The 15,339-nt window shown below is 42.1% G+C and overlaps 1 protein-coding gene across 1 annotated transcript; it reads left to right on the top strand.

Moving 5' to 3' along the window:
• Nucleotides 1–2,208: 2,208 nt before the first annotated feature.
• LOC121553411 (kinesin-like protein KIF11) lies at nucleotides 2,209–12,242 on the top strand. Its single transcript, XM_041866493.2, has 23 exons — nucleotides 2,209–2,337; nucleotides 2,526–2,633; nucleotides 2,822–2,954; nucleotides 3,058–3,155; nucleotides 3,298–3,376; nucleotides 3,464–3,649; nucleotides 3,808–3,932; nucleotides 4,046–4,136; nucleotides 4,287–4,529; nucleotides 4,636–4,731; nucleotides 4,863–4,951; nucleotides 5,064–5,151; nucleotides 5,270–5,458; nucleotides 5,615–5,822; nucleotides 5,914–6,086; nucleotides 6,207–6,332; nucleotides 6,437–6,595; nucleotides 8,762–8,901; nucleotides 9,055–9,334; nucleotides 9,521–9,743; nucleotides 9,843–10,003; nucleotides 11,731–11,838; nucleotides 11,954–12,242. The coding sequence occupies exons 2-23, from the start codon at nucleotides 2,557–2,559 to the stop codon at nucleotides 12,065–12,067; spliced, it is 3,186 nt and encodes a 1,061-aa protein (XP_041722427.1). The 5' UTR covers nucleotides 2,209–2,337; nucleotides 2,526–2,556; the 3' UTR covers nucleotides 12,068–12,242.
• The last annotated feature ends 3,097 nt before the right edge of the window (nucleotides 12,243–15,339 follow it).

Genomic DNA, 15,339 nt, shown 5'->3' with positions numbered 1-15,339 from the left:
GTGTGTCCGTGTTTGTGTGTGTGTGTGTATGTGTGTGAGAGAGAGAGAGAGAGAGAGAGAGAGAGAGAGAGAGAGAGAGCGAGAGAGAGAGAGAGCGAGAGAGAGAGAGAGAGAGAGAGAGAGAGAGAGAGAGAGAGAGAGAGAGAGAGAGAGAGAGAGAGAGAGAGAGAGAGAGAGAGAGAGAGAGAGAGAGAGCGAGAGAGAGAGAGAGAGAGGCACACAGGGGGATAACCCCCCTCCCCACTAGGATGAGTGGGTAGATGCCCACAAGGAGATGGATGACTGTGCTCTGCAAGGTTGATGTGTGATGTCATGTCATAAAATATGAGACAAAGAGTAGAGGTAGAATAGATCTTCCTTGGCAAATAAAGAAAATAATCTGCCGATAGAGGTGAATGGCAGCACTTCATTGACTCACTGCTAGTTGTTTTAGTTTATCTTGGGAAAACATGATGAAATACTGGAACAATTGTTTATTGGAAACAATTATATCAACATGCCCTATATATCATGTCCCCTGTTCTTTAATTTGGGTTTTCTAATCTATGTTATCTATTATTCATAATCATATTGTATTTCAATAGTCAGACATGACCAATTTAAGAAAAACTCAGTTGTTAGTATATTCTTGAGCAAGCACAGAAGGATGTGTTATTTTCTTGCTGCTGTTTGATGCATGAATTAATCACAGAGAGTAAGCTATTGTATTCACCAGTGCACTTACCAGTCCAGTGCAAATCTCAAACACAAACACAAATGCAAAACTCAAACACAAACCATTGTTCATCTACGACAATATGATATCTGTATGACGACCTACTAAATGTCCATTCAAGTAAATTGGCACTGGATGGAAGTGTGTTCCTCAAATGCCTCATATTATGTTTCTATGAGGGCAGAAAATATTGAGATAATGAGCTGGGTGTCAAAATGAGTTTCACACAGATTCCCTCCACCAGTCAATCAAGTAGTGGTCAGAAGCCACGGAGTTAACATAAATTGATTCTGTGCTGTTTGTTCAGCTTCAAGTCTGTAGGGTGATTGATGAACTGATGAATAGATACTATAAGACTACATTATTAGCTGACACAAGATTTGTCTTTTAGGCTAGATTGGAAAATAGTATATAGCATGCATGCTACTCCCATTGGCTATTAGGCCTAGGAAATTATGTATTTAAAAGCCCAGTGCAGTCAAAACCGTGATTTTTCTGTGTTTGATATATATTTGCCATACTATGAGGTTGGAATAATACTGTGAAATTGTGAAAATTATGATAATGCCCTTTCAGTGTAAGAGCTGTTTGAAAACACTGCCTGAAATTTCAGCCTGTTTTGGTGGGATGGAGTTTTCACCAGGCAGTGAATTAGTTAAGAAAGAGAGTTCCAAGCCTCTCTGCCAATAACAGCTAGTTTTCAGTTTTCCCCTCCCCACTCAGACCACTCCCAGAGAGTCCTAGCAAAATTCTTGCTTGAAAAATGGCTCTTTGCTAAGAAGCAATTTTTGTTTCTTTTTGACTCTTTTAATTGAAAACAGGTACTTCATTGTTAACCAGAAATGATTTGATATTCAGATAAAAACAGTTGCATTCGACCTTTAATAGATGTTGGCATTTTCCACAGGATTAATTCCACAAAATGAACAGCCATATAAGTGACTATAAAGAACTGACTAAGATGTTTTTATTTTATTAATATGACTGACTATTCCTGTATTCCGTAAAATGTAATGATGGTGGTAAATGTGAATGCAAAAATTAACAAAATGTGGGGAGAAAATAAAATGACAGGATCCATTGACTTTCCATGAAGTGTTTGTCATGTAAATGTATTTTACCTTGAATCACACATAATAATATGCCATTTAGCAGACGCTTTTATCCAAAGCGACTTACAGTCATGTGTGCATACATTTTTGTGTATGGGTGGTCCCGGGGATCGAACCCACTACCCTGGTGTTACAAGCGCCGTGCTCTACCAGCTGAGCTACAGAGGACCACACATGAAGCCAAGCCAGGATAATTTTTTGGGGCATACCATAGAAAGCACATTAGCGCCATCAAGTGGATATGTGCTCCAATGTAAAGCTCAATTCCCGTGATGCATCACGCCTCCATTTTTCATGTGACCTCAGACTGCCAATAAAATTGCGTTTAAGAAATTCCGCTTAAGCCATTGGCTGTACATCTCGGATGAAGAACATTTAAAGTTGTGTTTGAAAAACGGTAGAGCGCCAGCGGTGACGGCAGTCATATTTGTTCTAAAGTAGCTACCTTTGTTTAGCTATCTACAAGATAATTGTTCAAGAGAAACAATAGCGGATAGACTTAATCACTTGGTAAGGACATTTTTTTTTGGTTGCTCGCGTTTTTGTTGTTGTATATCACAATATTAGCTAACGGTAGCTAACTTTCTAGTTAACCAGTTAACTTGGTTAACGCTAGCTAGCTAGCTAATGTTAGCTGACTAGTCAGAGTAAGGGTAACGTTATGTTTTTAAATGGGGGAAACTATTTGTGTGTTACAGTTGTTTGCAGTATTTGGAGTGTTCTGCAAACATGTCTACGCACAACTCGTTCAATGTCGCAAAAAAGGATGAGAAGGGGAGAAATATTCAAGTCGTTGTGAGATGCAGGTAAGCTAAACGTGATTTGTATGAAACCAGTTGGGAGTTTGGGACTAAAATCAACTTGATCATAACTGACGTTAGCTAATTAACTTACTAACTAAATGGACAATAACATCAGTGCCGGTGGTGTCACAGTAACAATAGCTAACTAGCCTAATGTTGTCTAGCTAACTTCTCTGCCCATGCCTCTTCAGACCCTTCAACAACGCGGAACGCAAGTCTGCCTCCCATGGAGTCATTGATACAGTTGAAAATCGAAAAGAGATCAATGTGCGAACGGGAGGGATTGGCGATAAGGCAGCTAGGAAAACGTACACCTTTGATATGGTAACTAATGTAACGTTCTTGGTCTAAAATGAGCTAACACCTATACTTGGGTTGCAAGGTCATCTGTTCCTAATGTGCAATTTACATGTTATCAATCCCTCAGGTGTTTGGTCCAGCTGCCAAACAAATCGACGTGTACAAAAGTGTTGTCTGCCCTATTTTGGATGAAGTGATAGGCGGATACAATTGTACAGTTTTTGCGTAAGTACTAGCTAAGTAGGGATTAAGTGGCATAACCACAAGGTTACATTTAGCCATTTGAAGCTGACATCGGCTACTGAAGGCGGTTGTCTGTTTTATACATGATTTTTCCCTAAACGGTTTCTTTCTCTTTGTCATGTAGCTATGGCCAAACGGGAACAGGAAAGACTTTTACAATGGAAGGAGAAAGATCTCCAAATGAAGAATTTACATGGGAAGAGGTATAACATAACTTGTGTCATATCTGTCAATTAACTTATGTTTTTATTATAGTTTTCAATATTTGTGATTTGAATGGACTCTTTCAGGATCCTCTTGCTGGTATCATTCCCCGGACACTTCATCAGATATTTGAGAAGCTGTCTGACAATGGGACAGAGTTTTCTGTCAAGGTTTCCTTGCTGGAGATCTACAATGAAGAGCTGTTTGACCTGCTGAGCCCTTTTCCCGACGTCACTGAACGACTTCAGTTGTTTGATGATCCACGTAACAAGGTACTAACCAGTCTCACATTTATGTATGTTCCTAATGGGTTGAATCACACAAGTGTCTGTCAACAAGTCACTGCTGTTCCTCCAGGGTGATGTTCTTAAAATCTAATGGTCATATTAAAACCTGCTTTTGAGGGTTAAATATCATTTCTGTCCACCAGAGGGGTGTTATCATCAAGGGCCTGGAGGAAATCACAGTACACAACAAAAATGAGGTTTACCAGATTCTGGAGCGTGGATCTGCCAAGAGAAAGACTGCCTCCACTCTCATGAATGCATACTCCAGGTAAACCTGCATGTCTGACCATCTGCACTTGTCTCATACTAAAGCACAGGGTGTTCGTGTTTGAGTTGTTGATTATTGGTTTATTGATCTGCCCCCCCCCTTTTTTTTTTCAGCCGCTCTCACTCAGTGTTCTCCGTCACGATTCATATGAAGGAGATCACCGTTGATGGAGAGGAACTGGTCAAGATTGGAAAACTGAACTTGGTATGGTTAACCTGTATTGCCTACAAATACCATCGTCACACATCCTCTACCAGTGACATACAAAGACGGATAGCAAATTTGACCTGCTATATGTGCACCTGCTTGTGATGACCATCAGGAATTCTAGCTAATGTGACCCGTACCTTGTAGGTGGACCTTGCTGGCAGTGAGAACATCGGCCGCTCGGGGGCTGTGGACAAGCGGGCGCGCGAGGCTGGCAACATCAACCAGTCTCTGCTGACGCTGGGCAGGGTTATCACTGCACTGGTGGAGAAGAGGCCACACGTCCCCTACAGGGAGTCCAAACTCACCCGCATCCTACAGGACTCACTGGGAGGCCGCACCAAGACCTCCATCATTGCCACAGTTTCTCCAGCCTCCATCAATTTGGAGGTGTGTCTGGCTTTGTTATTGTCTCTTGGCACCAATGTCTAGTTTAATACTTAATTGTATCAATAACTCAATACTCTGTTAACTTTTTGTTTCATGAAATCCCCAGGAAACTCTGAGCACACTGGATTATGCCAACCGGGCCAAGAACATCATGAACAAGCCTGAGGTGAACCAGAAGTTGACCAAGAGAACTCTTATCAAGGTATATATATATATATATATAAGCACTGAACAAAACCTCTCAATTTTGGAGTATGCATGCTCTTTTTACTTTATGCATGTGTATTTTGTGGTAAAAGGTCTGGACTGAAAAATATTGAATTTAATCATCAGGAATACACAGAGGAAATTGAGCGTCTGAAACGGGATTTGGCTGCCACCCGTGACAAGAATGGAGTGTATCTGTCGTCTGAGAACTATGAGTAAGTGCCCATTGTACAACACAAAAATATTGTGTAAGAGTCAAATGTTATTTCTAAGTCTGAATCACTTCAAAAGGTTAAAGTATAGGAGATTTTAATTTATCCCCCCCAGGAGCATGGCAGCTGCGATATCTTCCCAAGAGGAGCATATAACAGAATATACTGACAAGATTGCAGCAGTGGAGGAGGAAGTGAAGAGGGTAAGCATATTTCAAAAGTACTCTCATATTTTACTTCCTGTTTTTGGATGAGCAGCACCATGGTTACCAGCTCCACTTGACTCATCAAAAAACATGTGTAACTGTCCCTCCTTCCCAGGTTACAGAGCTGTTTGAGGATAGCAAGGAGAAGCTGGACCAGTGCACAAATGACCTAGAGGAGAAGAACCAGAAGCTGCATGAGACTCACAAGGACCTGCAAGAGACCAAGCAGAAGCTCACTGAGGAGGAGTTTATAGTGTCTGAGCTGGCCTCCACTGAGGAGAAACTGTACACCACTGCAGACAAGGTTAGGGTGACATCATTACAACCAATTAGGAAAAAGTATGAAAATGTCTGCACTCACTACTGTAAGTCGCTCTGGATAAGGGCGTCTACTAAAATGATGTTTTTGAGAATGTACTGTATAATGACTTGATTTAGTTATGATTTAACGTTTTCCCAGTTGCTGACAACTGTTGATGAGAGCACCAAAGACGTGTCTGGCCTGCATGCCAAACTGGAGAGGAAGAAAAAGGTTGAGGAGCACAACTCTGAGATCCAGATGAGTTTCGCCGACCGCATGGATGCTATGTTCAGCCAGATGCAGAACTCTGTGGAAGACCAGCGCAGCAAGCACCAGAGCATGCTGGACTCATACAAAACCTCAGTTGGTGAGCAGCTTGAAATGGACCGGTAGTTTGAGTGATATGAGCGCATAATAGAATTTGATATCTAATTGAATGTCTTTTACTCCCCGCTCAGAGGGTCTTCTCACAGTCAACGACACAGCTTTCAAAGGAGCCATGGCTACTGTAGCCACGTCCTTCTGCAGCATCAAAGACCTGGTAGCTGATGGCATGACCAAGTGTCAGGCTAAGATGATGGAGCAGGAGACGCTGTGTGTGGAGGCTAAAAACAGTCTGCACCAGGTTTTGGTAAGGACAGAAATGAAGCCATCTCTATTGTCTTCCATCTCTCACTGCTTTTTTTTTGTGCACACATCTGTATGAATAGAGATGAGAGGTTTCATGATAAATACAATCCTGGGTTAACAGGAGCAGCATAAGCTGGAGCTTGAGGTGGTCCTGGTAGCCCAGGTGTTGCCTGGTCTCAGTGCTATCATGAACATGAATGATAGCCTGAGGAAGACACTGGAGACCCACCATGCCCTGGCAGCTAAGGTAATGGAAGCTGGCTGAAATGATGCATAATACTGTTCTCAAAATACTTTTGAGTATGCATGTTGGACAATGGACAACTTCATGAATGCATTCCTTTTCCCAAGATGGAGTCCATGAAGGTGGAGATGACGTCGTTCTTTAGTGGCCATGCCCAGGACCTGGCTGCACTGAGGGAGACTGCAACAGAAGGTCTTGGCTCCCTAAAGACTGAGCACGACAACCTGAAGGAACAGATCAGCAGAGCAGACAAGGAGCACCATACGGTAAGGACTTGGAGTAGTCTAGTTTAAAGCAGGGGTGTCAAACATACGGCCTGCATGCCGAGGGAAAATAACTCTATATACTTTAAAATGACTAAAACCAAATCGAAACTGTGTCGAAATAATGGGCCTACAGTTGAAGTTGGAAGTTTACATACATTTAAACTCAGTTTTTCACAATTCCTGACATTTAATCCTAGTAAAAATTCCTTCTTAGGTCAGTTAGTATCACCACTTTATTTTAAGAATGTGAAATGTCAGAATAATAGTAGAGTGAATTATTTATTTCAGCTTTTATTTCTTTCATCACATTCCCAGTGGGTCAGAAGTTTACATACACTCAATTAGTATTTGGTAGCATTGCCTTTTAAATTGTTTAACTTGGGTCAAATGTTTCGGGTAGCTTCCCACAATAAATTGGGTGAATTTTGGCCCATTCCTCCTGACAGAGTTGGTGTAACTGAGTCAGGTTTTCAGGCCTACTTGCTCGCACACACTTTTTCAGTTCTGTCCACAAATGTTCTGTAGGATTGAGGTCAGGGCTTTGATGGCCACTCCAATACCGTGACTTTGTTGTCCTTAAGCCATTTTGCCACAACTTTGGAAGTATGCTTGGGGCCATTGTCCATTTGGAAGACCCATTTGTGACCAAGCTTTAACTTCCTGACTGATGTCTTGAGATGTTGCTTCAATATCTCCACATAATTGTCCTTCCTCATGATGCCATCTATTTTGTGAAGTGCACCAGTCCCTCCTGCAGCAAAGCACCCCCACAGCATGATGCTGCCACCCCCGCTCTTCACGGTTGGGATGGTGTTCTTCGGCTTGCAAGGCTTCCCCTTTTTCCTCCAAACATAACGATGGTCGTTATGGCCAAACAGTTCTATTTTTGTTTCATCAGACCAGAGGACATTTCTCCAAAAAGTAAGATCTTTGTCCCCATGTGCAGTTGCAAACCGTAGTCTGGTTTTTTTATGGCGGTTTTGGAGCAGTGGCTTCTTCCTTGCTGAGCGGCCTTTCAGGTTATGTTGATATAGGACTCATTTTACTGTGGACATAGATACTTTTGTACCTGTTTCCTCCAGCATCTTCACAAGGTCCTTTGCTGCTGTTCTGGGATTGATTTGCACTTTTCGCACCAAAGTACGTTCATCTCTAGGAGACAGAACGCGTCTCCTTCCTGAGCGGTATGACGGCTGCGTGGTCCCATGGTGTTTATACTTGCGTACTATTGTTTGTACAGATGAACGTGGTACCTTCAGGCGTTTGGAAATTACTCCCAAGGGTGAACCAGACTTGTGGAGGTCTACAACTTTTTTTCTGAGGTCTTGGCTGATTTCTTTAGATTTTCCCATGATGTCAAGGAAAGAGGCACTGAGTTTGAAGGTAGGCCTTGAAATACATCCACAGGTACACCTCCAATTGACTCAAATTGTCATTTAGCCTATCAGAAGCTTCTAAAGCCATGACATTTTCTGGAATTTTCCAAGCTGTTTAAAGGCACAGTCAACTTAGTGCATGTAAACTTCTTATCCACTGGAATTGTGATAGATTTCACTCTGTCTGTAAATAATTGTTGGGAAAAAGTACTTGTATCATGCACAAAGTAGATGTCCTAACCAACTTACCAAAACCTATAGTTTGTTAAGAAATTTGTGGAGTGGTTGAAAAATGAGTTTTAATGACTCCAACCTAAGTGTATGTAAACTTTCGACTTCAACTGTACTTTCAGTTTTTTCACTGTCCAGTTCGCTAATAACCACCACAAATGAAACTTAGACAGTCGGGGAGCATGAAATTCCAAAAACGATTGCTAGAGGACAATCTTTTGCAAGTTTTGCCTGCGAGGAAATTTAACACATTTTCAATGAAGACCGAATGCGGCCCCCGGGGCAAAATTAGTTTGACACCCCTGGTCTAATGTGTTTTCTCTTATCACCCTCTGCAATGATCTGAAAAAACAAGATATGTCAAAGTAATACTACATCTTGATGTACAATAGTGTTGCAGTGGTGTCTACTCTGCTTTGAAGCCATTGGTCCAGTCCCTGCTAGTCATCTGGATGTTGATGAAGAACTCCTCTGTCATTCTCACTGTCAAGGCTGTATGGTCAGAAAAGCACACTTGTTATCTGACATTGTGACATCCCCTCTGTTTCTGGTCGTACAGGGCATGACCCAGGTGATCCAGTGTCTGCAGAACCAGCTCAGCCTCCTGGCCATGGAGACCCAGAATAACTATGCCGGCCTGATGAGTGCCTCCGATGCCCTGCAGGTCCCTGTTCAGTCCCTTCAGCAGACCCTTCAAACGTAAGTGCAACTGGGCTGTCTTAACTGGGCCATTGACATCTAATGATTTATCTGTCCATAGCATTGGCTTTGTCCATTTGAATCTGCATGTTATTATTTTTCACCTGAGATGTTTTCCAGGGCAGAGCCTCTAACTTTGCTGCCCTTCTCCAGGAGATGCAGGGAATCTGAGAACCAGACCGCCACCCAAAAGGAGCGTCTAGAGTCTACTACCGCCAGCCTGATCTCTGAGGTCCAGCAGACTGCCCAGGAGGCTCAGCTCACGGTGGAGGAGTGCTCCGCCTACAGCAGCCACCTGCACAGCTCTCTGACCCAGCTGAGTGAGAAGAGTCTGCAGTGGTGTGCCTCCACCAAGGACGGCACTGACTCCCAGGCCCATGCTCAGCTCACCCTGATCAGAGACCAAACCGCCTCCACTCAGACCCTGCTAACGGTAAACTATACACACGGATATTGTTGTGCCGTTTTACCTCAAACGGGTACTTGGTGGTGTTATATGAAATGGAGTACTAAAAGGTCTTAGGTCTTGGTTAGCTTTGAAATCCCTGAGCAGCTTCTTACATGTCGGTAATCATCATAACTGAAATCCTGACCGGTGTTTCTCTGTGGTGTGAATCAGAGTGTGGCGCAGAGCTGTGAGGGGAGGGTCCAGGAGATGAGTGGGCAGCTGAAGCAGCAGCAGGGGACAGTGGAGGAGGGTCTGGGGTCCATGAAGGAGCAGATGTCACTGGGCCAGAACACCCTGGAATACCACCAGACAGAACTCAAGGCCCACCTGGAGGATGGCCTGGCCCGCGTCCACAGCTTCCTCAGTGAGGAGCTCATACAGGATGTCCCAACTGGTGAGCTTGACACGGATATAATGTTAAACTGGCTTTTATTTTGTACATATCTTTGTCCCAGTTACTGACCTGTCATGTTTCCTTCATTTGTTCTGGCAGGTGCAACTCCTCAAAGGAGGGAGTTTGTGTACCCACGTCTCCTAGCCAAGTCGAAGAACCGAGCAGAACTGCTGGAGAGCCTCCGCCACCAGCAGGAGGTGCTGCAGACAGCGCTGTTGCACTGTGACACAGTGGAGGAGGAGGAGAAGCAGGTTGATCAGGTACACTTCAGGAAATTAGAGCCCAGTATTTCCTGTTTGGGTCATGTGGGTTTGGGGCAGTATGGCAGCTTACATTGACATAATTACATTAAGTGAACTGTACACAATGGCTATGAACTGACTGATCTTGACTGTTCAGCATGTACAGTGAGGGGGGGAAAAAGTATTTGATCCCCTGCTGATTTTGTACGTTTGCCCACTGACAAAGACATGATCAGTCTATAATTTTAATGGTAGGTTTATTTGAACCGTGAGGGACAGAATAACAACAAAATAATCCAGGAAAACGCATGTCAAATGTTATAAATTGATTTGCATTTTAATGAGGGAAATAAGTATTTGACCCCTCTGCAAAACATGATTTAGTACTTGGTGGCAAAACCCTTGTTGGCAATCAGAGGTCAGATGTTTCTTGTAGTTGGCCACCAGGTTTGCACACCTCAGGAGGGATTTTGTTCCACTCCTCTTTGCAGATCTTCTCCAAGTCATTAAGGTTTCGAGGCTGACGTTTGGGAACACGAACCTTCAGCTCCCTCCACAGATTTTCTATGGGATCAAGGTCTGGAGACTGGCTAGGCCACTCCAGGACCTTAATGTGCTTCTTCTTGAGCCACTCCTTTGTTGCCTTGGCCATGTGTTTTGGGTCATTGTCTTGCTGGAATACCCATCCACGACCCATTTTCAATGCCCTGGCTGAGGGAAGGAGGTTCTCACCCAAGATTTGACGGTATATGGCCCCGTCCATCGTCCTTTTGATGCTATGAAGTTGTCCTGTCCCCTTAGCAGCAGAACACCCCCAAAGCATAATGTTTCCACCTCCATGTTTGATGGTGTTCTTGGGGTCATAGGCAGCATTCCTCCTCCTCCAAACACGGTGAGTTGAGTTGATGCCAAAGAGCTCGATTTTGGTCTCATCTGACCACAACACTTTCACCCAGTTCTCCTCTGAATCATTCAGATGTTCATTGGCAAACTTCAGATGGCCCTGTATGTGCTTTCTTGAGCAGGGGGACCTTGTGGGCGCTGCAGGATTTCAGTCCTTCACGGCGTACTGTTACCAATTGTTTTCTTGGTGACTATGGACCCAGCTGCCTTGAGATCATTGACAAGATCCTCCCGTGTAGTTCTGGGCTGATTCCTCACAGTTATTATGATCATTGCAACTCCACGAGGTGAGATCTTGGATGGAGCCCCAGGCCGAGGGAGATTGACAGTTATTTTGTGTTTCTTCCATTTGCGAATAATTTCACCAACTGTTGTCACCTTCTCACCAAGCTGCTTGGCGATGGTCTTGTAGCCCATTCCAGCCTTGTGTAGGTCTACAATCTTGTCCCTGACATCCTTGGCGAGCTCTTTGGTCTTGGCCATGGTGGAGAGTGTGCTCCTAATCTCTGCTTGTTACCTGTATAAAAGACACCTGGGAGCCAGAAATATTTCTGATTGAGAGGGTGTCAAATACTTATTTCCCTCATTAAAATGCAAATCAATTTAACATTTTTGAAATGCGTTTTTCTGGATTGTTTTGTTATTCTGTCTCTCACTGTTCAAATAAACCTACCATTTAAAATTATAGATTGATAATTTCTTTGTCAGTGGGCAAACGTACAAAATCAGCAGGGGATCAAATACTTTTTTCCCTCACTGTATGACATGTAATGACAATGAAAGGGGTGACGTTCAAAGAGTGTACAGAGTAGATTTTAGCTATGACCTCTATATTGCCATAGGACTCTCTGGAGGACGAGGTGAGCAGCTACAACGACGATGTCACTGAGCCGTCTTACATCGACGAAAACCTCATGTGCTACGAGAACGGAAGAGTGCCGTTCTTCAAGGTAAGGTTACCCCAGTGTTTCTGTTTGGTTAAGTACGGTTTCAGCTCTCGCTCCCAGGCCCAGCTATAGATGGCATTGTTTGATTTTTGTAATGTTTTGTTTTCTCTCCTTTCAGAAAAAGAAGGCAGGCAAGAAGGAAAACAAATCCCTCAAGCGTTCCAAGATGACAGAAAATGAATCTCCGGCAACGCCGCTCAGGTCCAAATTACCACTCAGGTGTCAGAACTAGTAGAACTTGACTGTCCTTTACATTTCTTAACTATTTTGTATTAATCTTTTACCTGGGTCGTTCCACCAATTTAGGTGCCGTTTTTGACTTGTGTAACTTGATAGGAACTTTATTTCACAATTTTAACATTCTGTCAAAGAACACGTTCAACTTAATAAAACGTTTTCCAATCTCATCTTAAGTTTACCATGAATCCTGTTGTGACAGGGTGAATGGAACCTTATGTGCAACAGTGAGTGACAATGAATGCAAAAAAAGTCAACATTTCTAGCCCCTCTATGGGTTACACGGTTGATGTGTTATGCTCCACCCGCTCAGTTTTCCACCACAAAACATCAGAAATAGTAGAACCAGCTCACCTGCTTTTACACCATGATTTGACCTTTTTAGATGGTCAATGTTTATTTTGAGATATATATATATATATATATATTTTTTTTTAAAGCTGCAATAATGGACCTGACCAAATTCACAAATGTGTTATAATAATAAATAATATGCCATTTAGCAGTGTGATAGATATGTCATTAAAAAAGAAAGTCAAAGAAGCGGTAGATCTGTACTGTCATTTATGTTACCTGTTAAGTTTTGTTTTTGAGTCTTTTACTTTGGGTTTTGTACACCAGCTTAACTGGATATACAATATTTTTGGTTATTGAAAGATATTTCACAGCGGTTTAGATGGTACAATGATTCTCTACACTATACATTGCTTGTTTTGTCACAACTGAAATTAGGCAAACTATTAGAGTTTTAGCAACCACGAAATGCGGAGCTATTTCTGCATAGTGCACCTTTTTTAAAGGAGTAGCTTCACCATATTAAAACGATAGTTCGGTTCACGTAACAGGGTTGACCTTAAAATGAGGGATACATCTTTAATTAATCACTAATTACATTAAATAAATCTTTGGGAAATTACTGTCAAAGCAACAGTAATTAGGGCTTTATAAAGATGGTGAACTTGAGAAATGTTGGTAAAAATGTCCCTCTGTGCATCCTCTGACTTCTAGAGAGATGTCAAAATGCTGCGTATTGGCACTTTAGCAAGTCTTTATTCATATAAAATCTTCCATGTGCCCTATATTAAAGGGCACTTCATTTTAATTTAACATGCTTTTAAAATTCAAGATTTGGGAACAATTTCTACTTTAAAATATCAAAGGGATGCAAAAGTCATTTGTTTCGTGGAACGACCCACCTGTCTTTTCTGTGTCCTTTTACTTCTATGTTGGTCATGCTTTTTTTAGCGTTATTTTGCTGTCTTAAAATTGAGTGAAATGAATGAGTTTACGTTTTGTATGTCAAACTATTAAACGTATTTCTAAAGATGTCGGCGTCCTCTGAAATTTACAACTTAATTGATTATTTAACGGACTGCGCCACAAGCCCATAATTGAAAGAATAAAGGCAATACTGAAAATGGTCATGAGCCTTTCTATAATGCAAATTATTATACTGTAGTTATGATGATTAGGGCTCAGTTAAATGGCAAGGATGAACTCCTGGTCCTAGTAATGATGCATTAATTTGGATAAAAGGAGATTTAGTTTATTGGATTGATTTCAATTAAATGTACAAAAAGCTGACAGTAAACATGTTCAGTACTGACCATAGGTTGTGTGTGTGTGTATACACTACCGTTCAAAAGTTTGGGGTCAAATGCAATGTTTTTGTCCATTAAAATAACATTAAATTGATCAGAAATACAGTGTAGACCTTGTTAATGTTGTAAATGGCTATAGTAGCTGGAAACGGCTGATTTTTAATGGAATATCTACAGAGGCCCATTATCAGCAACCATCAGTCCTGTGTTCCAATGGCATGTTGTGTTTGCTAATCCAAGTTTATCATTTTAAAAGGCTAATTGATCATTAGAAAACCCTTTTGCTATTATGTTCGCACAGCTGAAAATTGTTGTGCTGATTAAAGAAGCAATACAACTGGCCTTCAAGAGACTAGTTGAGTATCTGGAGCATCAGCAATTGTGGGTTCGATTACAGGCTCAAAATGGCCAGAAACAAAGAACTTTCTTCTGAAAAGCGTCAGTCTATTCTTGTTCTGAGAAATTAAGGCTATTCCATGCGAGAAATTGCCAAGAAAATGAAAATCTCGTACAATGCTGTGTACTACTCCCTTCACAGAACAGCGCAAACTGGCTCTAACCAGAATAGAAAGAGGAGTGGGAGGCCCTGTTGCACAACTGAGCAAGAGGACAAATACATTAGTGTCTAGTTTGAGAAACAGACGCCTCACAGGTCCTCAACTGGCAGCTTCATTAAATAGTACCCGCAAAACACCAGTCTCAACATCAACAGTGAAGAGGCGACTCCGGGATGCTGATCTTCTAGGCAGAGTAGCAAAGAAAAAGCCATATCGCAAACTGGCCAATAAAAATAAAAGATTAAGATGGGAAAAAGAACACAGACACTGGACAGAGGAAGATTGGAAAAAAAGTGTTATGGACAGATGAATCTGAGTTTGAGGTGTAAGGATCACAAAGAAGAACATTTGTGAGACGCAGACCAAATGAAAAGATGCTGGAGGAGTGCTTGATGCCATCTGTCAAGCATGGTGGAGGCAATGTGATGGTCTGGGGGTGCTTTGGTGGTGGTAAAGTGGGAGATTTGTACAGGGTAAAAGGGATCTTGAAGAAGGAAGGCTATCACTTTTTTGCAACACCATGCCATACCCTGTGGACAGCGCTTGATTGGAGCCAATTTCCTACAACAGGACAATGACCCAAAGCACAGCTCCAAACTATGCAATAACTATTTAGGGAAGAAGCAGTCAGCTGGTATTCTGTCTATAATGAAGTTGCCAGCACAGTCACTGACTCTCAACCCTATTGAGCTGTTGTGGGAGCAGCTTGACTGTATGGTACATAAGAAGTGCCCATCAAGCCAATCCAACTTGTGGGAGGTGCTTCAGGAAGCATGGGGTGAAATCTCTTAAGATTACCTCAACAAATTGACAACTAGAAGGCCAAAGGTCTGCAAGGCTGTAATTGCTGCAAATGGAGGATTCTTTGACGAAAGCAAAGTTTGAAGGACACACTTACTATTTCAATAAAAAAATCATTATTTCTAACCTTGTCAATGACTACATTTCCTATTCATTTTGCTATATTTCCTATTCAAACTAATTTCATGTATATTTTCATGGAAAACAAGGACATTTCTAAGTGACCCCAAACTTTTGAACAGTAGTGTACATATATACAGTTGAAGTCGGTAGTTTACATACACTTAGGTTGGAGTCATTAAAACAAA

This window comes from Coregonus clupeaformis, chromosome 37, assembly GCF_020615455.1.
Source record: "Coregonus clupeaformis isolate EN_2021a chromosome 37, ASM2061545v1, whole genome shotgun sequence".
Classification (NCBI taxonomy): Eukaryota; Metazoa; Chordata; class Actinopteri; order Salmoniformes; family Salmonidae; genus Coregonus; species Coregonus clupeaformis.
The sequence above is the reverse complement of the archived record's forward strand: the minus strand, read 5'-3'. Positions and strand labels throughout refer to the sequence as shown.